Source organism: Necator americanus, chromosome V (assembly GCF_031761385.1).
Source record: "Necator americanus strain Aroian chromosome V, whole genome shotgun sequence".
NCBI lineage: Eukaryota > Metazoa > Nematoda > Chromadorea > Rhabditida > Ancylostomatidae > Necator > Necator americanus.
In genome coordinates, this window is record NC_087375.1 from 5,909,538 (window position 1) to 5,936,144 (window position 26,607).

At 35.5% G+C, this 26,607-nt stretch overlaps 2 protein-coding genes across 3 annotated transcripts in view; one reads left to right on the forward strand and one right to left on the reverse strand.

Annotated features, from left to right (window-relative positions):
- Positions 1–18,370, forward strand: part of RB195_013023 (uncharacterized protein) — a gene marked incomplete at both ends in the record, with an annotated part of 40,584 nt that extends 22,214 nt beyond the window's left edge. The window contains 12 exons of one of the 2 annotated variants that reach the window (XM_013444832.2): positions 8,471–8,569; positions 9,608–9,685; positions 10,119–10,212; positions 13,913–14,029; positions 14,118–14,269; positions 16,049–16,144; positions 16,261–16,414; positions 16,506–16,627; positions 16,705–16,862; positions 17,122–17,221; positions 17,900–17,968; positions 18,104–18,370. In XM_013444832.2, the coding sequence (XP_013300286.2) occupies positions 8,471–8,569; positions 9,608–9,685; positions 10,119–10,212; positions 13,913–14,029; positions 14,118–14,269; positions 16,049–16,144; positions 16,261–16,414; positions 16,506–16,627; positions 16,705–16,862; positions 17,122–17,221; positions 17,900–17,968; positions 18,104–18,370 (1,506 nt within the window). Of the gene's footprint in view, positions 1–8,470; positions 8,570–9,607; positions 9,686–10,118; positions 10,213–13,912; positions 14,030–14,117; positions 14,270–16,048; positions 16,145–16,260; positions 16,415–16,505; positions 16,628–16,704; positions 16,863–17,121; positions 17,222–17,899; positions 17,969–18,103 lie in introns of those variants that run through there. The other variant, XM_064202664.1, reaches the window with a different exon arrangement.
- A 3,634-nt stretch (positions 18,371–22,004) lies between these two features.
- RB195_013024 (uncharacterized protein) lies at positions 22,005–24,860 on the reverse strand (the record flags this gene model as incomplete). Its single annotated transcript, XM_064202665.1, has 6 exons — positions 22,005–22,151; positions 22,311–22,440; positions 22,557–22,693; positions 22,761–22,892; positions 23,022–23,168; positions 24,738–24,860. 6 exons carry the CDS (start codon positions 24,858–24,860, stop codon positions 22,005–22,007), a joined length of 816 nt encoding a protein of 271 aa, XP_064058546.1.
- Positions 24,861–26,607: the final 1,747 nt, after the last annotated feature.

Genomic DNA, 26,607 nt, shown 5'->3' on the forward strand with positions numbered 1-26,607 from the left:
TCCCTGAAGCGTAGGAAATCTTCTCTAGAACTATTTCCTCTATTGTTGCGATTTATTGCTGGTTTTGATCGATAAATTGTCGTAGTAAGCAGATTTTCTGGATATTTCCTGGGGATTTCTCAGTATTATTCCTTGAAGCATAGAAAATCCTCTCTAGAACCATTTTCTCCACTGTTGCGATTTGGTGCTGGTTTTGATTGTCGTAGATGGCAGATTTCCTGGATTTTTTCTTCTGCGTATCTTACAAAATTATTCCTTGAAGCATAGGAAAAAAAAAGAAAAAATTTAGATCCTCTTTAAAACCATTTCATCCATTGTTGTGATTTATTGCTGATTTTGATCGATAAATGGTCATAGCAGGGAAATTTTCTGAATATTTTTCGGGGATTTTTCAATATTATTCCCTGAAGCATAGGAAATCCTCTCCAGAACCGTTTCCTCCGCATATAATGGTTAGATTTTCAAGTTTTCATAGATCCATAGATCTCCAAAGTATTTCATCCGCCCACACACAGCAACACATTCATCGAAAACAACGTAACAAACCAGTTTGAGTAGAAAAAGTTAGTGGTAATTGATGCGCAAAAATTTGTTTTTCTATTGTCGTTGGGAACGTAATGGAAACAGGTGAAACAAGTTTTGCTTTCACTCGATCGATCGATCGATGGAAATTCTTCACCGTTCTATACGTTCTATTTCTATATGTTTCCACTTAACTGAACGAGTACGAGTAGATTTTAGAGTAGTCAGCTTGTAGTGTTGTAGGACGTAATTATGAGGTCACGTTCGTTTTTTTTTACTTTAATTTTATAATTTTGCATCAGTCGTTAAATCCTGCTTTTTCCAATTTTTTTTTTAGGAACTCCTGAACATATATAGTAAAGAAAACAGTGTAGTAAACAATATATAATGCGAAGGTTATTTTCATGTATAGAGTAAGCATAATATAGTAAACTATAACTATAATATAATTATTATTATATGGAAGAAATATTCTTTAAATATTATTTAGTATAGATATTATAGATATAAATATTTAGTAGTGTAAATTTCAGACTTCTTTTTTTTCTTTAAGCTTTGCGGTAACGTCTGATAATTTGATTTGTGTTCCGTTGAGTTGCTTCCACTGAACAATTTGGTTAAATATGTACATAGCTAAACAACACAGAGGAGATCAATAAATAATAAATTATGTTTATGTAAGAGTAATCGGGTAAACATGTCCTTCACTCTCTTTGTTCAGCTAAATTTGGCTCTCTTTTACTTTCATTTGTGGAAAATATACAGGCGAAATTATCTATCTTTTTATGTTTGCAAATCCTAAGTTGAGTGGAAATTGATTCGAATAACTTTCTTGTAATTTTTCCTTTTGTCTGATTCCGCTGAATTTGGCATTTCTTTAGTTTCACCAATGGGAAATTTTTCTTGTAATTTTTCTTTCTTCTCGAATGTCTCTTCAATCATTCCTATCGCAGCTCTAACTTTCATTCTTTTTTGGATTTCTCTATATATTGTTTTCCCTAGAGTTTTGACATTTTTGAAAATGGATTTATGTGTCTTAATCAAAAAATTCTAATCCCTTTGAATTTTTTTTTGAATTTGTAATATTCGAGTAAATCGCTCTTAAAATATCAGTTGAAAGCGACCAGGTTTTCGGGACCGAATACTGCCCTGAGAAATTTTTTCTCTTTTTTTTTGGGAACCACTTTGTGAAAGGACCATAATAATATTATTATTCTAATTTATCATCTATCATTTATTTGATTTATCATTTGTCATTTATTATTTTAATTTATCATTTTAATACTATACTTCTCTCCGTCTTTGTCATCTTTTCCTTTTTCTTCCAACATTTTATTTCGAAAGTCTTAATTCCCTATTATTTTATTTATTATTTTTTCGTTAGTGTTCATTATTAGGACGTCATTTGGTTGAGCAGCCTATCCAGATTAGCAAAAAAAAAATAATAATAACAGAAAATTACATTCATATGCTCATCTGTTCACACACAGTGAACAGTGAACACGTAAACATTGATATGTTTTACATATTTTCTATTGTGTATTCCTAACAATACCGTAATCCGTTACTAATACGAACTGATATTGCAGTTTTTGCGTGTGTAACCAGATAATTCTGCAGTTTTTTTTTTCTTTGGATGGTGAAATGCTATAAATTATAAAAATTTCTCTAAATAATAATGAATAAATATGGATATAAATATGGTTGCAAAATATGTTGAATATTGCTTTAAATTATAAAAAAAAACTACTCTGAATAAAAATATAAATATAAAATGAAATAAATAATGCTATAAATTACAAAAATTGCTCTAAATAAAAGATGTAAACAAAAACATAAAATATAGTGAATATTGCTATGGATTATAAAAATTGCTAGAAAATTAGTAAAATATAAGTATAAATACAAAATATAAAATATGTAAATTCTGTCATGAATTAATGAGATAAAATTACTGGGAACTGAAGTTTTCTCAACGATAAATCCCTTGTTTTTTTTAAGGTAATGATGGCCCTACTACTTTTTTTCTTTGCAGTTTTTAAAAAAATATATAATATATGTGAGAACGCAACATTTATATAGTATTGTAAATACATACACATATTCTCACGAACTATAATTCCACTTTTGTTTTAAAATGCAAAACTTTCAATTAAAGCTAGTTAGATATGTAGTTTTGTAGGCTTTATTTTTTTCGTAGGTTGGTTCGCAGCGTCCGGGCGCTTAGGTTTGCCGAACCAGTTTTTCTCCCCGTTCGCTGTGTGTGTGTGTGTAGATAACCGTGCGAACGTGGTGAGTACGTTCGTGCAAAGCGTGAACTATACTGCAAAATAAAAAAAAATCACTGAGAAGACAGGCTAAAAATACACTTCAGCCGCAGATATCAGAACTTTTTCTTTAGATGTCATCTCATCGGATATTGATTGATGATAAATTGATGGATTATCCAATAGATGCAGTTCAGAGGAGAAAAAGCATTCCGAGAGGATTTTTTCCCCTTGGGACGGCAATGCTTCCTTCGTTCTTCTTCTTCTGGGAAGAATCCTTATGTGATTAGTGCGCCTCCAAATACAGCCTTCCTTAGAGATTTTCTCTTCTTTTTTCTTTCTTCTTCAGCTCAATTAGACGATTGATTCTGTTAAAACGGCTGCATCTGGATTCCCTCGTTGAAAAACCGGAAAAATTCATTAGCTTTTCCCCCGGTCCTGTCCTGTCCTCAGGCGCTCATTTCAGAAGTGCATTTCCATCAGTGTCGTCTTTTCTTTAAAAGTCGTCTGAATTTCCTCATTGAAAAACGGGAAAAATTCTTGGCACTTCCGTTGTTCCTTGGCACCTGCACACGCAACTGTCTACTGGTTTCATATTCATAGTTTCTATGAGGTGTGCGCCTCGCACCTATTGATTTTCTGTGCTACTCATAAGCGCCTCCATACCTGTTCCCATCCACCACCTCCCGCCGGACGTTTTGTTCATAAATTTTCTACGTAGGCGACGCTGAAAGTGATCTCATCGCAAGAAATCTTCCAGGAAATTTCTTCTCACCGCTCCATATTCGATCATGAATGGTTACATCGGCGACCGTATGTATCATTTTTCACGGATATCCGCCACTTGGTGTGTGTCGGTGTGTCTGTCTGTGGTAAAACACGATCCATTCGATCGACATCGCCTTCTCCTCCTACTCGCCGCCTCTTTTTTTTTGTTCTTTCGGCGAAAGTGATGACCTCATTACGCCCATAATATGTTCTATATCCGTGACTACACATCATTGTAAAATTGGGACTATCGTGGATTCTACTCGGGGAGTAATTACGGGGGCAACTGATCTCTTCCCAACATTCGTATTGCCTTGGCAGAGTTGTGGTGCCTGGTACACCTTTCTAGTTGCTTTCTTCGGTTTTTTTTTCTTTCATCCCCTAATTTTCCGACAAGCTTCCTTTGTTCTATTTTCGTTTCTCCTCCCTATTTCTCTCCGCTGTCATTTCACCTCAATCGACACACAAAGCCATGCATAGCTTCACTTATCGGAAAATTTTTTCCATCTTTTTTTTTCAAAAAATGATTCGCGGCAAGATAATTTTTCTTTTATAATCGATGAAGCCGCCGCTTGATAAATGGTTCTTTCATCCATTATTTTTGTGAAAATTCTGAATTTAGCCATTTTTGAGTGCTAACATCGTATGTATGTACTTTCTATATTATGTGTACTTTTCCCTCGAAAACATTTCGCCACTCAACAATATGTATATTTTTCGATTTTTCTCTCTTTTTTTCCCCTCAGAAAGTGTATTCCTATTTTTCTTCGAGTAATCCCAAGAGTAGAGTTAAACAGATTATGATATACGAGTAAGAGGGAAAAAAAACTTTCGCTCAGCGATTTTCTTGAAAGTACGAAAACATTTCTCACCGGTTTTGCAGTTCGTGCAGAAATTTCGCTGAACATCAAGAAACACGGCGCAGAACGGTGTTATGAGTCAGCTGAGAGCGCTGAAAAAAAAACTAGCCGTTCACTTTCGCAGATCTTTAGAGATTTATACTGAGCGTTCTGAACGAAATTCTGCGGAAATCGATCGTGAGAGACAGAAAATAGATAGAATTTCTCCATTGTTTCGCTTGCAAGACGTAGACACTTACTTCTTCGGATTCAAATACTAGAGGTGTTTTTTTTCTCGCAGAAGAAAATTATTTGTGTGAAATTTTGCTCGGCTCGATTTCCCATGAACATACATACATATGTATCGTTTTACAGCTTTTTTATTCGTATTTGATATCGAAATCGCCAAAATATGCGTGGATTCCTTAGCAACGCATCCAGCTGAGAGGCGTATTTAAGCACACCTGAGAGGAATCCCTCTTGTTGATACCTCATACCTCATCCATTTCTCAAACACTACACTCTAGGGCGGGGTTTAAGCTTAAATATGTCATATTTTATTTATTTTTATTTTTTAAGATTCAGTGACTTTTTCAGGAAAAGTTAGGATAAAATTTATGATTTTTTTTATGATTTAATTGGATTTTCTTTATAAATTCGATTTCGATTTTATGATTTCGCATAAAAAATACAGCATTAGTAAATATTTATTTATTTTTATTATTTACATTACTTTTATTTTATTTATTTACTACTTCAGTCTTCACTCTATTATTTACCTAGAAACCCTTCTTTGGGAGTAGGGGGTTTGGAAAATTCAAATCCATATTGGATCTTACTGTATCTACTACTGTATCGAAAACTAAGCTTAGTAAAAAATCAAAAAAGCAAGTTCGGAAAACCAAAAAAAAGGGAGTTTATTGAAGATGTATTTTAAATTAGTGACATTATAATAATCTGATGTCTTGTGATGTTGGTCATGATTTAATAACAATAATAATAATAATAATAATAACAATAATAATAATAATAATAATAATAATAATGATAATAATAATAATAATAATAATTTAATAATAATTAAGGTCATAATTAATATAATTGATAGTAATAGTGATTAGTGACCGTATTTTTAATGGCGTCTTAGATTATTTACTATTTTGGCGATTTCGATATCAAATACGAATAAACAAGCTGTAAAACGATACATATGTATCTATGCTCATAGGAAATCGAGCCGAGCAAAATTTCACACAAATAATCTTTTTTCTACGAGAAAAACACATCTCTATGTGTCTTAGAAAGATGTGAGGATAATTTCTGCCTTATTTAAGATTCTAGTGTGATTTAGAATTTTATAGAACGAGAGAAAAAAAATGGACATTTGAAATTTGATGCTATCGCCCGTCTGTATGTAGTTTCGTGATGACTCACTTGAAAATGTGAAACAGGAAGCTAAACAATTTCTAATGCCATGCAACGAGGAAAAAACCGTTGTTTTTTTTTCCGTGTGTTTGCGCAGATTTTGTGCGCAAATGATTTGCAGTCAGCACGTATCAAACACGCAGTTACATACGTACGTATGTAGCTGTTTGTGATTCTCTGTACAGCTGAGACGAAATGAAATCACCCTTTTTTTTTTCTCTCTCTCTGGTTATATTAATCATCTCCATAAACCTGTCAGAACGTTTTTTTTTTCCGGTCCTCTTCTGTCGTTATGCACTTATTGCCATTTCTCTACTTTCTATACATACATAGTCTTCAAATTAACTACCCGATTCCTTGATTAGGGGAAAAAATAGAGATTAGAAAAAAAAAGAGAAAGAAGAGTCCCGGTAGGCTCTCGTTTTTTATATTATATTACTGTACTATTTATTTGTGTATTTATACTTATTATTACATTATTATAACTGCACCATACTATTTATTTGTGTATTTATGCTTATTATTATATTATTATAGTTGCATTATATTATTATTATTGTATTATATTATTTTTATTTTATATTTATTTTAATTTTTATATTATGTTTATGTAATAATGGTATTGTGACCATTTTCTTGGTCATACCGATAATTCCTGTTGGATATTGATTTTCTAGGGTCTTGCATTATGGGCGTAGGAAAAGCAAAATATGAACGTCGATAGCTCAACTGTACATATTGTTGCGTTGTAGAGAAAGGTTTTTCCCATCTTTCTCTTCCAATTTTCCTTTAGCATAAATTTTATAGAGAAATTGTAAGCAACTGTAAGTTGACTTAGTAGACTTAGTGCTTAGTAGTGAATTCTTCGAAATATCAACTTTTTAACAGAGTAAAAGAGTAAATAATTACTTGTACGGTTAATTATTTGAAAAAAAAAAACTATAGAACAACTATTTGAAAAGAAAACTATAGAAAACCAGAAGGAATACGTAGTTTACGGTACTCTTCCAGTTTTTTTTATTCATATTTTTTTGTAAGTTTGTTTTTGTGCTTTTTATAACATTGAGGCCTACTGCTACTACCTATTAGTTCGCTTATTTATGTCTCTTCGACAGAAATCAGCCTGGCAATGATGGAGAGGAAATGGAAAAAAAAGTTAGGAAATAACTATTAATGTTGTAGTTTTTTGCTCAATTATTTCCATGTGGAACCTTAATGCAATTAAAATGCATAAAAACGATGAAAACACACATGTATGTAGAGGAGGAAGTCAGACTTTAAAAAGTACGTATAAGGTAGTGTAGCGAAGAAAAATAAATTTACAGAGGAAATATGTTTGGGAAAACGGACAGAATTTTCTCTCCCACCTAGCAACTAGGTTTAAAGAATTGACAGTGCTGTATAGTCCATCATTACATATGGATTCCTACAATAACCCTCCTCTTGTCTGAGAGCTACTGTTTTATCTTTCTTAATCTCCTAAAAGTCCCTTATAAGTCGCATTAGTTGAGACTTTTTGCACCGTTTCGTCAAATCCTGGTTCTGCATTGCTGTTTACAACGTTCATTTGAGAAATCTTCGAAATTCTAGAGGAGGTTACGATTACAGTAATGAGTTTGTAGTCTTTGTATTGTTTTACGTGACACAGGTACGCTTTGAATAGTTTTTTTTACTGTAAAAATTTGCTCTATCGTCGATATCCTGACATATTGCTAACCTCTAACTCGTAGACGTCTTTAATTTACTCACTCGCACTCTTTCTTTTTTTAATTTTTTTCATTGAAAAAATGGCTTTTGCATGGATCTTGTAGTTTCTTTCTATATCCATTATTTACAAATAAAATAGGAAAAAATGAAGTGGAAGTATAATTTTGAGAAGAAAAAAATTTACTGATTTTCTGTTCTCCTTGTCTAACTGATAGCAGCAGGTCCAGAAATGGGCATGGTCATGCTCCAAAGTTAAAACATCAAATTTTACATGTGTATTTTATTTATTTACATTCCCAGTGCTTCCAAGAATTTCAAAACTGTCTCGGAATTGGATTCAGCAACATCTTTTGTGTAGACTTGAAGAATTCGCCATCATGATTGATCCACATTGTTTTTTTTTTCTCAGTATTCCTCTTGCTAGTGTACATAATTCAGCACTGTTTCACTTCACTGCACATTTTACTAAAACAAACAGTTGAATCACCTAAATCGTTAACGAAATCTCATCGTAAAAGCAACGGTTCGATTTTTATGGATTTCCTTGTTTCACATCCTGTGTGCTGCACTCTTATCGCTTCGCTGAAAGAATGACGACCTCATCGCCTCGCCCTCGTCGCTTTTTTCGAGCAGCGCTGCGTCTGAAGAACATTAATCTTGCAACCGCAAAGCTCGCAGGCGATGGCACAGTCGCCATATTGACATATGTGACCGTCGGTGACAAATCACTGCTCTGTCACTCTCCAGAGACAGCTTTTTCTTCCACTTTTTCGACTTTCTTCCGAAGTTTCCCCCCGCTCATTTTGTTGCTGCCGCTGTTTCGTGAAATTTTTCTCGGTCGATTCTCTAATTATATTTCTGGTCACCGTTCAGTGATTATAAGTGTACCGGTCACGTGTTGTTACGAACCAGCGTTGATTATCCGCTTAACATTGGATTAATATGGTGGAGGCGATTATGAGTCGTCCACCTGACTATTATTGCATGACCTATGGTGATTTTGATGAGGAGGACGCGGCGAGTAGCAACCAGACGAGCAAGGTTTGCATCATTATTCGGTTATTTGGGAAGGAAATAGAATTTTCTAGCATGAATCCTCATTAGTTGATAGTTATGCTTAAGAAAATCTATAATAGTGTCCATTTCTAATTTGTTACGGAAATAATCGGAGATATGGTGGGGGAAAAATACGTAAGGTTTTATTTAAAACCTTTTTTTTTGTCCTAGATATTGAGTTTCACCTGATCTGACAACAAGTTTAAAGACATCACCCCAGGAATGCGGCGTGTGCACAAGGCTGGCGCGCTCCAATCGAACTCGTTGTAGAAAATAGCGCCCCGGAACGCTCGAAGCCGGATCTTCCAAGCCGTTTTTACGGGAATTAGGAAGAAATGAACGGAATCACCCTCCTTCCCATAATTTACGACCCCGTACAGACACAATTCACCTGAAACCCCAGATTCGTGGGGGTTATGACTTTAATTTCATCTAGCAATAACCTTTTTCCACTTTTTTCTAATTGTGATGGACATAATTCTGAATTATTTCTACCATTTTCTTGGAAAATTTCCCATAGAGATAATGGTTTGAATAAGCAGTTATAACATCTGGAAGAAATTATCCGAGCAGCAGCACAATCTCCGGACTCCTCGAACCTCGATACCTTGATTTTTCGGAATCAGTCGGAATGGAGAAGAGAGGAGCGTACCTCCGTGGAATGCATTTCTCGGAAAAAGAAGTAGAAAAAGAAATAGCCGAAGGGATAAATCGATGGATGGAAATTAATTGACCGGTCTCTTCGGGGTATAGCAGCATTCAAGCGTAATGTCTCTTTTTTGTGTCTGTGTGTGGTTGCCGAATGACAAAAAAACCCCCAAGTGTCCGTTTAGTGGTCCAATTAACCGTAGCGGAAACATCGGAGGAGATTGAGATAATCAGAAATCGTGTCAGCCCTAATTTCCCACTGCTATACTGTAGTTATTGATTGGCACACACGTGACCAATCCCTTCAAAAGAAAATTTTCTAGAAGAAATTTCTCATTTGAGTTGTTTCTAATAATTACTATTTACTAATTTCAGAGACCATCGGAATGTTCAGTGGAGGATGCTGTCCGTGATGTTCATGGTCGTCTTAATTCATTGACGGCGGAGAACTTGGTACGTGCCCATATTCTCTTTTTACGTTTTTCCCACCTCTAGCTAATCATTTATGGATGGTCAATTTATTGATTAGTTATTTTTCGATGCATTGATGAGACGGGTGTAACGCAGTTGGTAAGAGGTTCCGCTTTGACCGCGCGATCGATTGATGGTTCGAAACCGCCCTGGCGCCAATAAAGTCTTCCATTCTCCCGTGGTCGATAAATTTTTTACCAGAATTTTCTGGGAGGAGAAATCACTGACTTGATACATTGGCAAGCCTCCGCAAGTAATTGTATAGACTAGACACGCGTTCGTGAACCTCGGGAGGTTCTGAATTGAAGTGGACGAGTTGTCGCGTTTCTGATCGATTTATTCCCAGACACTTTATATTTTGGTGCATTTATATTTTTTTTCGATGATCCGGTGAGAAATTTTCTGTTTTCTTCAGTCACTGAACGAGAAATTATCACGTCAAACGGAAGAACTCACAGAAGCTCGCGCTCAGCTGCGAGGATACACTGGGGGACTCGGGTTGTCGCTGAGTACGTTTATTCTCATTTTGAACTTTTTTCGGCAAGAAAAAAAAAAAGAAAATTTACCTAATTAGTAAAGTGTGGGTGAGCGCTCGCCTTATCCAGAACCTTATTCTCGACAAATAATATTTTTCACCTTAAAATGAGATTCTCTGAACATTAAAATGGAGTTCTATGAATAAAATTGAAACGCTTATAAGCATAAATTAGCTTAGTTAATTACTACTGAAAGTTAATTAGTTTATTTAATTACTACTTGAAGCGAGGAGTTCCTGAGCTGTGAATTCTTTTCTTCATAGCCTGCGGTAGATTTTCCTCACGGATTTTTTTTTGTGTTCTTGAACTTTTTTGCTGAATACATAGTAAATGTCGCTATGTTGACTTTTCTGATTTTTCTTTGTTAATTTCTGGTTCATATTTGCTGACTAAACTGCGTTAGAATTCCAGATGAGTCCACAATTTACAGATTTTACAGTCATAAATTTAAAGATTGAAAATTTACAGATCATTTCGCATGAAAGACAGAGATTCTCAGATTTTCTCTTGTTTTACTCAGCTCCAGTGTCACTCTCTACGATGTGTTTGTCATCCGACTTTTAAATTCATCACCCCACGATTCTGAGGTGGTACGGATTTCAGGTGGAGTATTCGTATACGGCATAGTAGATTATGGAGAGGGGGTGATTCCGTCCATTTCTTCCCAATTGCCGTAAAAAACGGTCCGGAAGATGCGGCGCGTGCACACGGCTGGCGCGCTCCAATCGAACTCGTTGTAGAAAATAGCGCGCCGGATCGCTTGAGGCCGTATCGTCCCGGCCGTTTTTTTTTACGGCAATTAGGGAGAAATGGAAAGAATCACCCTTCTCTCCATAATCTGCGATCCCATGTACGAATACTCCACCTGAAATCTGAACCACCTCAGATTCGTGGGGTGATGCCTTTGAGGAGCATCTAAAACTACCCACCCGTACCCAGTCCATAGATTAGGTCAGATAAGGGTACCCATACCATAGATAAATAAAGGTAAATGAAGCTCCCCGCTTATTGTTACTCCTGAGATCGTTACAAAATACTTTTTTTTAAATCAAAACAGCTTTATAAATTAAAAGGTCTCCTAACTTTGTGAAACATATTCAGGTCACTTTACAACACTTTACATTTTTCTATTTTGCTTTTGTTAGAGGAAAATTTTGAAAGAAAAAAAAACTTTTATCTACCATATATAATGTGCTGTGTCCTCATTTTCACATTTCCTTTCGAAAACCTGGTTTTCATCTTTATCTTTGAATTCATTATTCTAACAATAGGTGAAAATCATTTTTTTTTTAAATATTCTCATAATTGCTCGCCTTGTCGTACTTTACCACATATTCCTATTAATTCATTCATACCAATACTTTCCTATTAGTTTCATTTATTGGACTGATCGTCGTTTACTGTAGGAATACTGTATTGAATCGTCCCGTTCCAACCTTTTTTTAATATATGTAATGTTTCAACACCTATTTATTGTAACTGCAGTCGTTTATTCCCGAAAAAAAAATAGTTTTATCCGCCAAGATCAAAAAAAGTGTGCGAATCTATCAGATTATCAGGATATCTGGCTTCAATCATGTGTTTTACGATCTTTATATGCTATAGAAATCGATTAATGCTGTGGAAAAGTCATTTCTATGAAGCGCTTCACTTCATTCAGGAATAAGACTTTCCTTCTTTCTCCTGGATACCCATTCATATTAACAGGTTTTGAAGTGGAACCTTTGTATTGCTATCCTGGCTTTCTGCAGCAGCCGATCATAAAACAAGGGGGAAGTCAACAAAGTCTAACAAAGGGATCTGTAGTTTTTTTTCTTGTAACGATGAACATGACGCAGTCGATTATTGATAGTGATTTACATTTTTTTTTTTTGCTCACATTAAGTGTTTCTAAATGTTAAGGACAGTTATAATATTTACGGAAAATGTTAATCTTTCTCGATATTCGATGTAAATCCCATCTAAGCATCCTAATTCGTACGTTTCTCTTAAACAAATTTTTAGAAAAATGATTCTTTTCTCTTGTCGTCTGACTCAGTGCTTTATGTCCTAGGGGAAATCGCGTTAAATATATGCCAGGATATTATATTTATTACATTTTTATTTATTTTTATTATATTTTTAAAAGAGATAAAAGTGAGCTTCGTAGAGGAAGATTTTTCGTTATTGGAAATTGAATCAAATCAAAAATTAGAATTTTTCTCTTTGGAATCTTAAAATTTTCATTTTTAGAGTTTTAGAATTTAGAATATTTTATTTTTTATTTTTAGAATTTTGGAATTTTTCAATTTGTAATTTTTATCCTTTCTTTTTCTTCGAGAAACATCCACATCCTACTATTTTTCGAAAGAATTTGAAGAACAGACTCTGATTTCATTGAAAATCCTCTCTCTCTCTCTCTTTCTCCCTCTCTTTGGAGTACGGTAAGTGGTTGTCCAGATGAATTAATCGCTTCCAGTCCTTGTTGCGCTGTAGCCTGTTTTGTGCCCGCGAACGATAATCCGACGAACAAATGTCAACGAATAACCAGTGCTTCGATCATAGTAATCTGTGCTTGTTCGTCTTTTTTTTTCTGTTCGTCTGTTTAAGAATGTGTATTTTATAAGCGGGAAAAAAAGAACGAAAGAACGGTTTTCGTAAACGCGTAGCCGAATTCCTGCGCTAGTTCCTCGTCAACCTCGAGTGCGCTCCACCACCACTCTTCCACTTAATGGACAAACACTACTCGAAGGGATACGTCGTAGGAGTGCGCTACGGCTGGATCACGTCTTTCGTACGGGTTTTAAACTCCGTTCCCAACAGCTTCTTATAAAGTGGTGTTTTGATTTTGTATAATTTCTTTCTTTTCTTCTTTTCTCTAACTATTTTCTAAATATTCTAAATATAATAAATGATAAATATTTTTTCTTATTTTTTGCTATGTGCTTTTAAATGAATCACGTCTTTCATACGGGTTTTAAACTCCGTTCCCAACAGCTTCTTATAAAGTGGTGTTTTGATTTCGTATAATTTCTTTCTTTTCTTCTTTTCTCTAAATAATAAATATTTTCTAAATATTCTAAATATAAAAAATAATAAATATTTTTTTCTTATTTTTTGCTATGTGCTTTTAAATGAATCACGCCTTTTTCACGGGTTTTAAAGTCCGTTCCTAACAGCTTGTTATGAAGTGTTTAATATGTGATTTAATAAATAATAATAATAATTTAATAATAATAATAGTAATAATTAAATATGTGTTATAATTCCGTATCACTAATTTTTTTCTTATTTTTTGTTATGTATTTTAAATGAATCACGTCTTTCTCACGAGTTTAAACTCTGTTCTTAACAGCTTTTTATAAAATGGTGTTTTAATTTTGTATTATTTATTTTTCCTTATTTTTTGTTGTGTATTTTTAAATGAGTTTATATTTTTCTGTTCAAACAGAACCTCTTCATGTTGCTTAAAACTATTTCAACCCTCTTTTATTTATTTTTCCATGTATTTTATTATTTTTATTTATTTTATTGTTTATTTCTCGTTCATTCATTTTAAATTTTCTCTTCTTTTTTGCTTTTCTTGTGCTTGAAACCGTTTTTTTTTATTTTTTCATTTGTTTATTTTAAATGTTTCTTCTCTTTATCTTGGTTTTCTTGTACTTGAAACCGTTTTATTGACGTTAAATTGCAGATAACACAGCGGATTCTGAAGTGATACGTCTGGAAACGTTATCGAAAGAAGGTGTCGAACATTCAGCGTTGCTTGAAGTGTTCAATGTGCCAGAATTTACTCGAATTCTTATTTGTGGTTAGTGATCATAAAAATTTATGGGTTTTTTTTCTCACAAGAAATCGATATAAACACAGCACGATGTTTTTTTTTACTTCTGTTTTAGATCTAAAACCTCGTCTGGCTCGTCTACTAACAAAAGCATTCCCAGCGTATGTGATTCTATCCGCATTCCGATATTACGATCATGCGCATGACGAAACGGCGCTCACCGGATTGTTCTCTACGCTACATATTATGCTTAAGGATACGGTCACGGTAAGAAACAAATTGTTAAAAAGGTTAAATGAAGTACATAGGATGGATTTTTTCTGTTTTTTTCCCCGTTGGAGGGAAAATATGAAATGAGTGCGAAAATAAAAATAAGTGAAAAAAATATGGAAAAAAATATGAAAGGACGCTATCAGAAATGAGTATTGTTGAGTTCAAATTCATAACATAAGTTTTAGTTCAATTTCATAACAAGATTTCAGTTTGTTTCTTTTTTTTGGATTTTGCTGGAACTTTCAATAGGTTTTGGCACATCCACTAAGGAAAAGAAATCATCTTTTAATTGCTTGGTGCCAGTCATTACGGGTTTCTCTGAAAGTGTTAATTTGAAATAGTTGAGTTGAAATAGTTTTTTTAAAATCTATTTTTACGAAGATTTTGCAGACTTCTATCGTTTTATCGATATATAAAGAATATTTGAACAAATTCAAAAAATAAAATCAAAGTTGTGATATCAAAAAATTGCACATTCGCTCGATTTAATCTTTTTAAAGTCGATAAGTTGACCTGAAACTGTGAAGTGAAGAAGAGTTTTCTGCCCCGCTTGATTGAAAACAAACTCTATTTTGATATATCTTTAAATATAACATAAATTTAGTTTCTTTTAAAACAAAAAAAAACGATGATATTACGAAAATTTCTAGTCGCTCTCATTCCAAATGACCAAATAGTGATGAATGACTTTAGAAAATTAATTTTAAGCTTAATTTAGGGTTAGCTCGGCTCTCTTTAAAAGAAAATATTTACAGAAAGAAGTAATTGAAGAAAACGTAAAGAAAAATGAGAGTGTAGCGTGTGTTGTCGTGAAAAGTCACGTGAAATTTTAGAACAGCTGCGCGGTACCATGCTCAGCTAACTTACTGGTTTTAAATACGTTTATTTAGAATTTAGGAGAACAGAATGGCCTTTAGGGAAGTTAAATTGATCGCTGAGGGAACGAATCTAATCAAATATTTGAACTTAGTGATTTTACCTTGAAAAAAATTCAAAGAAATACAAGGACAATTCATTGGAATTCTTTCTTACTATCAATTGCCTAACGTGATTTTAACTTTTTTCACTTTTATTTTGGGAATCATTACAATGTTTCTATGGTGGTTACAAAAATATTCGTAGAAACAAAGACGAGAACATGAAACGGAATGTAGACCCAGAAAAATAATTGGCAGGATTGAAAGGGGGGGGAATTTTCTAAAAATAATTGGCCGTTATATGATTCAAGAATTACACCAGAATTTTAACGCATAAAATTAAGAATTAGTAATAATAATAATAGCATTAAAATATAATAATAATAATAATAATAATAATAATAATTAAACTAACAATTAGCGTTCATATTACAGAAATTTCCTTTAACCCCAAAAGTTAGGAAGATAAGAACCCCAATGGTAAAAGCGTGACCCGTTTGATCCAGTCCCTGTGCCCTTTCGTTCTTTTTTTTCCGTTGACCTCCGGATGGAACGCAGTTTGCTAATTTTAGTGGGATACTTCTAAACGTAGCACAAGGTGAATCAGTCCTCTCCTTTCTGTTTTTTTTTCTCTCCCGTTGACCTCCAGACTACCTTCTCAACCTTTATTGGTAACTAAATGCCATTTACAAGAGTTTAGTTGAGATCGGTGCGCGCTCAAGGTCGAGTAGTCGCAGTAGCGTATTGTGGTGATCCTTAGGTGGTTGTGACAATGAATTTGGAACCATCGAGAATTCCACTTAATCAATCGATAATTGTACGAGATCAATCCATCAACAATTTGTGTATTGTTCAGCGTTCGCACGATATGGATGTATTGTCGTTATGGTTGGTGAACACATGGAGGTTGTTCAATTTACTTCGACAATACAGCGGTGAAAAAGCGGAACCGGTACGTTCAGCTGACCTTACGCTATCCTCCTGGTGGCCAAATAAATATTTATTTGTTTGTTTGTTTTTTATTTATCTCTATCGCTATGTAAACACATCCATCCAAATCTTTTCCAGGAATGGACTGCTGCAAATACCGAGAAACAGAACAGTCATCGACTACAATCCTTCGATATCAGTCCAATTCGGGATCAGCTTCGACTACGGGTTGAGGAATGTTATCAGAATCTCATGAAACGGGCGATTGAACCGATTTTAAGCCCGAAAATCGGTAAAAATTACTTCTTGTAAAAAAAAATTGTGGATGGTTTCAAAAAACTATGAAGAATTGTTGATATTCCATAAAAATCCTTCATTTCCAGTACCGGGTATTCTCCAACATGAGACAACAAGCGATGTTGGTGTACCTACCGGAGCTAAACCACAGATACGTGAAATATCTCGTGAAGCGGCAAAAAAGGGGCTCGACGATCTACTGAACTTTGTTTGTTTTTCTTTTCAAAATAGGTTTTTTTTTGTGAAATACTTGACTACTTAGGAATAAAATAAATTTATTTCCAGTTGAACTACGTTCATGCGAAGCTAACAGTATACGGTGCTGATCAAGTGCTACTTGGACAAGTTTTTGGACAAATTTCAAGCTGGATATGTGCTCTTTCCTTGAATCATTTAATGTTCAGAAAAGAGTTATGCAATTTTGAAAAAGCTATACAAATCAAGTGAGATGTTTTCTTTTCGTATATATTGACGTTGGGAAATTTATCATTTAATTTTCTTCACAATAAAAATACAGTAATTCCTTAAGAATACTATGAGATGTTCATATAATTCCACCTTGTATCCTGCAAATCATTTTTTTTAAATAGTGAAAAATTAACCATAGATCTATAGTATTTTGGTGTAAAACATATCTTTTTTTTAAATCTGTTCTGTTTGTTAGCTAAAAAATTAAGATTTGTTAAATCTTTTCGAATTCAGGCACAATGTCACCGAAATTCAATCGTGGCTGTTCTCGAAAAGTCTCGGCGCATATCGTGATGCGCTAGAACCGCTTGTGCAGGCATGCCATCTTCTACAGGTTAGTTTTTGAAGGTTTTTTCCTCTTCTTTTTTTTTCTTGAGGGTTTTTAGGTCCCCTTAGTAAAGTAGCCAATCTATTTTTGAAAGACCACTTATTTTGTTTTATATATTCATTGTTTATTTTTATTTTTTGTTATTTTTTAAATTTAATTATCATTTTTTTTGTTTATGAAGAAGATTCGATTACAAGTACATAGATCTGTTGTTACTCGAAAAGCCACTAAGGAATTTATTTGCTTGAAGGAATCACCCCACGAATCTGAGGTGGTACATGGCGGATTTTAGGTGGAGTTTTCTTATACGGGATCATAGATTAAGGAGAGGGGGTGATTCCGTCCATTTCTTCCTAACTGCCGTAAAAAACGGCCCGGAAGATGCGGCGCGTGCACAAGGCTGGCGCGCTCCAATCGAACTCATTGTAGAAAGTAGCGCGCCGGAATGCTCGAAGCCGTATCTTCCGGGCCGGTTTTTTTACGTCAATTAGGAAGAAATGGACGGAATCGCCCTTCTCTCCATAATCTACGATCCCCTATACGAATACTCCACCTGAAACCCGTAACACTTCAGATTCATGGAGTGATGCCTTTATTGATTGATTAAATTAATAAATTTCTGAAATTTATTTATTGATTTGACACATAAATCGATACATAACAACCGATGACGAACTGTTCCAGAGCCGAAAAGACGAGTCAAACATTGAAACACTTTGCGGAGAGATGACAAGTCGATTGAAACCACGACAGGTGAGCTATGTACATACATATCTTCTCGCATCGATCGCAAATCAAACGATCAATGAGATCAATCAACCGTTCCTCAGTACAGTAGTCAGTGCGATTTTTATGTTTACCGTTCGTTACGTACTGTAGCTCCTACAGGTGATTGCGATCCTCCAACACTACGCACCATCTGATAATTTTGAAGAAAGAGATATTGACGCTGAACTGCTCGTAATGATTCAACGACGTCTCAATGAACGAGCAGCGGCTAACGGTGAAACAGCTGAAGATCAGAATACATTAATTGTAATGGGAACCTATCTACAACCATTTAATTCACAACCATTTGTTCATTCTGATTTTCCACTCGAGACCTTATCCTTACCCACATGTCTCCATTTACAACAAGTCTGCCGACTTTTGTAGAGAGTTGTCTGTCTGCATATATTTTAAGAAAAGAATTTTTTTCTAAAAAATGAAAAATTGGTTTTAATGAAGCATCAGAACAATTTCAACAATTTCTAATTAGCATTATTGATTAATTGTGGTGATCTTATGCACTAGTCATTATTTAATATTCTTTAAAGGGTAATTTGTTGTGCGTGACCAACATATCTCTCTCCTCATCGTTTATTTCGTACGTACGTCATTTTAAAAACTGATTCTATCTAGCTTCTGTTTTTTTTCATCTGTGCCCAAGCTTTTTCTTTTTCTTTTTTTTTGAGAAAAAAAAATTCATGCGTTTTTTTTTACCATACGCTGAATATGCTCTTTCATTCTGTTGCTTCTGCTAAGAATATTCATAACCATTATCTGTATTATTTTCGATCTAGGCATTTGCTACTGTTATGTGCCTTCGGTTTTGTTAATATTGTAAATTTTTAGTTCTATTTTTTTTTTGGAATTTGGCGGTTTTAAAATTTTTTCTGAAATTAAGGTTTTTAAAATTGAATAATCGGATTAAGAAAAGGAAAGAAATGTATGAGGTTAGCGGGAGGAAATCGAATCCTTCGATAGGAGGCACGGAAATCCTAGGGGGTTAAGCAAGATTCGTTGTGAAATATATAGAATCGCTGTGGTTATTGCTAAGCCAATGCTTTAAAATACGTGTGAACCTCTCTTTTCTGTTAGATAAGGTTTGAATGAGTCTCAGTGTGGAAAATCGTCTTGTAGTGGGTTGAAAGTAGCCAAGAAGAACGAAGGATTCCGATCGACGCTTTGTTGGAAACCACTGGAACTCCTAGTTAACTATATAAACTGTTCAAAAGGTTATCCGTTATCATCAAAATTACGAACTTTTCCTTTTTGAAGTCGTATTCGAAAAATTTCCTTCAAATCATTGCTTGTAGAAGAAATATTCCTGAGTAAACAGCTTACCTTTATTGTGACTGGCGCAACATCGGTAGAGAACCGTGTGGAGAAGTTTTTGCAAACCCTAGAACTTTGTGGGGACTAGGAGTTCGATTACGTGGACTAACACTTTTAAAGGCATCACCCCACGAATCTGAGGTGGTACGGATTTCAGGTGGAGTATTCGTATACGGGATAGTAGATTATGGAGAGCAGGGTGATTCCGTCCATTTCTTCCTAATTGCCGTAAAAAAAAACGGCCCGGAAGATACGGCTTCGAGCGATCTGGCGCGCTATTTTCCACAACGAGTTCGATGGGAGCGCGCCAGCCTTGTGCACGCGCCGCATCGCATCTCGCATCGCAAATTTGTGGAATAACACTATTCAAACAATGAGACACTAGAAAAAATAATTTCTGCTTTTATAACCTAACTTCACTCAAACTCAGTGGAGAACGTTCTCGTAGTTATTCAACCATCCGTTGTACACCGACTGTATTTATTTGCTGCAAGTTCTGTAACGCACGGGAAAAAATGGGTTGAAATAAATTTCTTATAAGAACCAATTCAAAAATTAACACTAGTTGAAGTGCACACAAGTACTATAAAGTGGATAAAGTGTCTGGCGTTAGTCAATTCGCTTTGGATCGCCACCGCGTTCAGAATTCAGAATCGTTTGAGGTTCACAAAAGTGTAACTGGCCTACACAATGACTTGCGGTGGCTCAGCCGATGTGTCAAGTCAGTGTTTTTATCCTCCCAGACAAGTCTGGTACCAATTTATCGACCCCGGAGGGATGAAAAGCTTGGTGAGCACTAAGGCGGATTCGACCCCCGATTGATGGTGCAGGGAGCGGAACCTCTAACCGCTACACTACACTCGCCCTGCAGAAGTAGCATAAGAGCAGAAAAAAGTGAGGAGAGGCTTGCTTATGTATTGAAAAAAAAATTGATTCTTCGGTCAACAACATTTGAAAAGTGCACTGCACTATCACGATCTGACGAACGAAATTATTTCGAAGCGAAAATAGAGGCACCGCGACTTACATTTGCTTGACCGGGTAGCACATTCTATTCTGATTCTCTACTCATTTTCAAAGCTAGAATACACAGTGATTGAATGTGAAATGGAGAAAAAGGTTGATTAGTTACGAATCGGTGCTTCTTCTGAGAAAATGAAGTTGAATGTATGAATAGATGAATAAGAGATAAAGAGCGAAGGGTTCAGGGTTGATCAGCCAGCTAGGGATGCCTTCACTTGTTCACTTCAACTTCAGAATAGTTTGAGGTTTGCGCACATCTAGCTTATATAATGAGTGGGGTGAACTGGTCGAGTGCTAAGCCACTCTTTTTATTCTCCCAGACAAGTCCGACGCCAATTTGTTAACCCCAGAGGGACAAAAAGGTCAGTCGACTCTACAGCGGTTCCGAACCATCGACCATGCAATCGCAGGGGAATCTTTCAACAACTGCACAACACCCGCATCAAATATTTATTTATTTCTTGAACAAATAAATAAACAGAATACCTGGCGACTGTGCGAACAAAAGATGTATCTCATACTGTACATATAGAAACCGAAAAGAAGATAGATGTCTTATGATGCAGACCCAGTTCGTTCTTCTAATCATTCGGCCCTAGTTACCGAAAGGACGAAAATATTTTTGCGGATCACTGCTTCCGTCGAACAAATAGTGCCATTCTTTTGAAAAATCGCAAGAAATTGTTTTCGAAAAGTGCTGAAAAACAAGAAATATTAGAGGTGGCAGTGTTTTTGCAGATAGTGGTTTCGTTGCATATTGCTTTTTTTTAAATAAAAATCCAATTTTTATGGGCCAGAGCAAACAATCCTTTTGTAAGTGAACCCCCTATAACATGATCTACGGCCCAGAATGTCTGGGTATCCCTGCCCCAGCGAGTGGAGAGGTCGAAAATAATCCATCCTACCTGTTCAGCAGTAAATAAGGGAGAGCAACAGCATCGTAGAAAAATAACGTAAAATTTTCGTAGATGATAGTATCGATAACAGGATCCAAGTTTAGAAAACGGTGGAATTCCCAAGAGAGGAAGTAGAAGACTCCAATTGTTGACATCATAGCAATCTAAACAGTTTTTCGATCAATTCCATTGAGTGTCTTTTTAATAGCGAGGAGCATAATGAAGGCGAACGGGAACAACAAATCAAATTTGTCGATATTCACTCGTAGTTCTATGTGATCTACTTGCAAATTCCGTTTTCTTCTCGTCTCCTCACCATTGCTACCAAATCTGTTAATTTTTTCTATGAAAACTCTGAGAGAACTAAGAAAAAGAAGATGGAGAAGATGCTATGGTCCGCGCGATCAAAGGTGTGAGGGGTCTACGGGTCTACAGTCGTTTCAAAAACGCAGGCTACGCAAATATATCACAGAAATTTATCCAGCTATCTTCAGACAACGATAGCAGGTTTCTTCCTTAAGGGCATCACCCCACGAATCTGGGGTTGTGCTGGTTTCAGGTGGGTTATGCTTACACGGAGTCGTAGATTATAGGAAGGAATTTGATTCTACCCATTTCTTCCTAATTGTCGTTAAAAAAAACGGCCAGGAAGAAGATGCGGCTTCGATCGCTCCGGAGCGCTATTTTCTACAACGAGTTCGATTGGAGCGCCCCAGCCGTATGCACGCGCTTCCGGACCGTTTTTTAGGGCAATTAGGAAGAAATGGACAGAATCATACTCCTAAACCATAATCTACGATCCCGTATACGAATACTCCATCTGGAATCCGCACAACAAATTCGTGGGGTGATGCTTTTAACGTTGGGGCAGTAGATAGTGCCCAAGTGTGCTCATCGAAAGGAGGAAATTCTATTTCCTTCTGTAGAAATGTTTTAAAAAATAGCGTACATACGGCTGGCGCGCTCCAATCGAACTCGTAGAAAATTTTCACGAAATCTTTCCTCCAAATCCACAATAATACGTGTGAACGTTTAGCGATTCAATGATTTGTTCTGTAAAATACAAAAAAAAAACTTACCTGTATCATCATTCGCAGTTCTGCATTATTTCTCAACCTAATATTTCCTCGTGCAATAAGAACTCCTGCTAGTAATGTATATGTTATGACAGTACAGACTCCTACCATGTAGTTAGAGATCGTATTCATCCTGAAATCTCTTGTTTTAGGTCTTTTAGGTTCTCAGGTGATAAAATCGTTTAATCATGTAGCTCTTAGTAAGGCTGGGGTACTAGAGCGTACATCGTCTCCTACTGAACTCCTTACCAGTCTATTAAAAATTTTAAAGGAAGCTCCATAATGTGTCTTGCCATCGATTGTGAACAGAACATCACACCAGCCATTGGTGTACATAGAAAGCATAGGAGAGAAATAAAAAAACACACAACTAAGGCCATATCCATCTAAACATAAAAGTAAACGGAAAGATTAATCAGATCCTGAATGATTCAGGGAAATTCTTTGCCTGACTTTAAGAAAAGTCGGATTAAGGATTCTTGCTGCCTTGAACGGGATTATAGTGTAAATAAAACGATGTGCCATTAATAAAACGCCAATCATACTGTTTGTGAATATCGTAGCCAAGAAATTCGCTCCAATGAACTAAAAATAGGGGATTGCAAAAAAAAAACTACTAGATAGAAATAAATAGAAATATGTAGATGTAATGCTCTATTTACTCCATAAAAAAAGAAGAGGATTAACGTTTTTTTTTATTACTGAAATGCAAACCCTATCTATGTCCGATGGTGAAGCAAGCATGGTGAACCGGATATGGCCGATTAATTCAATAACATAAAAAACCATTCCCACTACACTCATCATACACAACAGTACGTAAGAAAAATCGGATTTCCATCCACAAAATTTGCATGATACCTGTAAATTATTTACGTTTTCCGGTACAGTAATATCTCCCACTTGAGAATACAGATATAAAAATATTTTTTCAACTGTTAAAGATTGGCTTTTCAATAATCTCCATTAAGGATTTTTCAGTTGAAGCACCTTCTAGGTGTCTGGCTATTTTAGTAACTCACTAATGCTTATATGGATAAAGTATACCACAAAACTGAGTGTGTTGGGTTTTTTCTCAGGAATATACGATGCACCTAAGAACGTGCCACGTTTACGAAAGCACGCTTACCCATCGTGTCTGCGGATGCGAAGGCTCTTATCGAGTTACGGACGCTGTCTCTACTTCTCATTTGTCGTTGCGGCGCCTTCTCTCGCAAATTAGAAACGATATTATGGTACCTTTTGTGGTAGTTCGGTGTGGCAAGACCTTTAGACCTTTCCTACGTTTCTTTAGATAAGTAGGGCAACTCAGAAAGCGGATAATCGTATAGAGAAGCGTATAGAGAACGGGTGTGGGAAAGTCGGTTAAAGGTCCGTTGTAGCCACACGGCCGAGGATTCGAAACCGCCCTAGTGCAAACCAACCCTTTCATTCCTCTGGGGTCCACAAATTGGTAGCAGACCTTTCTGGAAGGAGAAAGACTCTGAATTGATTATCCGCTTGCTAACGCAAGTTATTCTATAGGCTAACACGCGTTCCAAAACCTCAACGCTGGCGCATTCGGGGTGGATTCATACGACAGTGACTTTATCCTTTTTATCCTCTAGAGGTGTATCTTCAATACTGAGAGCAGAAAATTCTATAGAGAATCTGGAAAATAATTGAAGAGTCACCTCAAGATTTCCTAGTTAAACTGTGGGCTTGTAAGCGCTGACTCATGGGTGAGAGAGCATTGTTCTGGCGGAAAAAAAAATCCTTTATTTTTATACGACTGCCAAATATAAGTAGACGGTGAAGTTTTAGCTAGGAATATCAAAATAAGTGACTTTTCAGGGCACTACATCGCTAGTAGGGGATAGAAATGACAAAATGCTATTCCTATTAACATTTCCATGAACTGTACAAACAATTCGAGAACGAGTACAAGCTTTATTGTTTATTTTATGATATTTCACAAGCCTGGTCTTCTGGGGTAACAAGGAAAATACACAAAAATCAAAATGAGGCTCTATTTTCTCGCACTCACTAACTTTGTTCAAAATATTTCTCTAATCCTTTAATGACCTGTGATCAATTACATGTTCTACGTGAATTTGTTTTATATTGAAATTCCTATCATGTACACTTTTTCCAGCTAAGCAGATAAACAGTTCTAACCACGTTATTTCAAATAGTAGGATCAGAGCGACCCGGATCTCATTGCCTACTGTGTAAGCGGCTACGCTGGAATTGGCGCGGGAGGCTAGGCGGTTGCATCCGAAATGGGACCTTTGCTTTTTGCAACCGAACTACGCAGATGAGCGATGGTTCCGTCTCGATGACAGCCGTTTACGCAAGTGCACCAGGTTTCAGACCTTTTGACTCGACCACTACGCATTTTGCACTGATGCATCACATACCAATGGATAAAGTTTCGTAGATAACACATACCTTTAACATGAGCAATTGAAGAAATAAAGAGATTATACATAGAAGAATTGTTTCTACTCCGAGGATTTTTTGTGTGAGATCACTGAGGAACGGATTGGCACATTCCGTACTTGAAATATGCATTTTTGAAAGTCGTCTGTTGACCTATGATAAGTGATGAAAAAAAACTACTATGACCTATGTAAAAGCACAAAAAGCAAAACGAACGTTAATAAGAGACATATGTTATACATTATATTATTAATGACATATATTTTATATGAAAAACAGTAATGCAAAACTCAGATGCCAAAATCAAAAGTTTGAGGTCTGTAACTGTAAAGTTAAAGCATTAGGAGATGCTAGGAATGGGGATCTTCGTGTGTCCTTGCAATCGGATTATTCGAGAAATTTCCGATGCACCTAGAAGCGGTTTTACATCCTGACGACAGAATACGATGTAGCGGTACACAAATGAAAGACATTTATTTATTTATTTATTGAAAACACCGTCAGTCACTGCCATAAAACAAAAAATGGAACAGAGCTTACTAGAATTTCGCCTAAATTTTACACAACAACAACAACAACAACACATAAGGGTAAAAACGGTTTTCGCTACTAATATAACATGTTTCCATTGTTTTGTGCGAGCGAATAAGAATGCAATGCTATAAGAGCTGTGTAATTGGACTCTGTTGGAAATCGTACAAATTTTGACCGAAAATCTGAAATTTCGCATTTTTCTCATTGCAAAATTACGGTGACGCAATTAAAAAATTTGGTACCATAATTTGATAGAGCATCAAGAAAAACCCTTATCTGCAAATTTTGATCTCTGTAGGTGTTCTGGTTCTCTCTAAAGCTATGTAGTTGGGAAGAACTTGAAAATTTGAGGAAAAATTCGGAATTTTTCTGAACTAGGTTTCAAAAAAAAACCAGAGAAATTAGAAGCAAAAAACGTCATACGAATATAGATAAAATCTTGCTCTACAGTTTCGCAAACATTTTATTGCATGAAATTTACATTTAGCGTCGTTATTTAGCTCGTGGAACCTATTAACTCGTGGAACCTACTTTGTACTAATTTTATCGCTAATAATGGCTGTAGATGTCTTGTTTTCACTCAGTAAGTGCTTCGAAATTGCTTTTTTGGATGACAGCATAAAAATTCATCATTGTTAGATGAGAGATGTGCTCTCCTAAACGTCAACTCCTAAACGCTAAATGCAAAAATCACACATTTCTCTGGGATTGATCCCTGATCACCGAAAGCGCCATCGACTGCAATGATTCACTGAATCAACGGGAATTTTAGTAATATAGCACATAATATATTTAATTTGTTGTAATTAAGGAGCGCTGAAGCAATGTTCAAACTATGAAAGAACTGAAGTTTGTCCTTTATGGCCACTTAGTGCCCAATACGAAATTATCTCTGGTTAGTTTCATTTCTTTCATTCAAAATAATAATACAGGAATTCGTAACTCTTAGATTTGATAGCTATGAAAGCAAGTCGAATTTTTAGGAGGGTCAAATTTTTTATTTAGCCACGTTCATTTAAAATTATGTATTTGCTCCCCATTTCGTTACATTCGGAACCTTTATCACGTTATTATAATGCGTTGTATTTATTCAAGTATTCGATGGTTTGTTCTTATATTGATAGTTGACTGTAAATGTCGAATACTCTTCACTACTAGTCACTCGTTTTGATTCTTTCCCTCGCACTCAATATTTTCCATCCTTTTTTGTGAATTTTTTTCTAAAAAATTTACCGTAAACTTCGTTCAGAAAGCATAGTGTAATACACACTCTTTTTCTTGCTTTCGTACTCACGTTCCCTCTCATGATTGATCATAATCTCAATTTCCTTCTTTTATTTCGGAT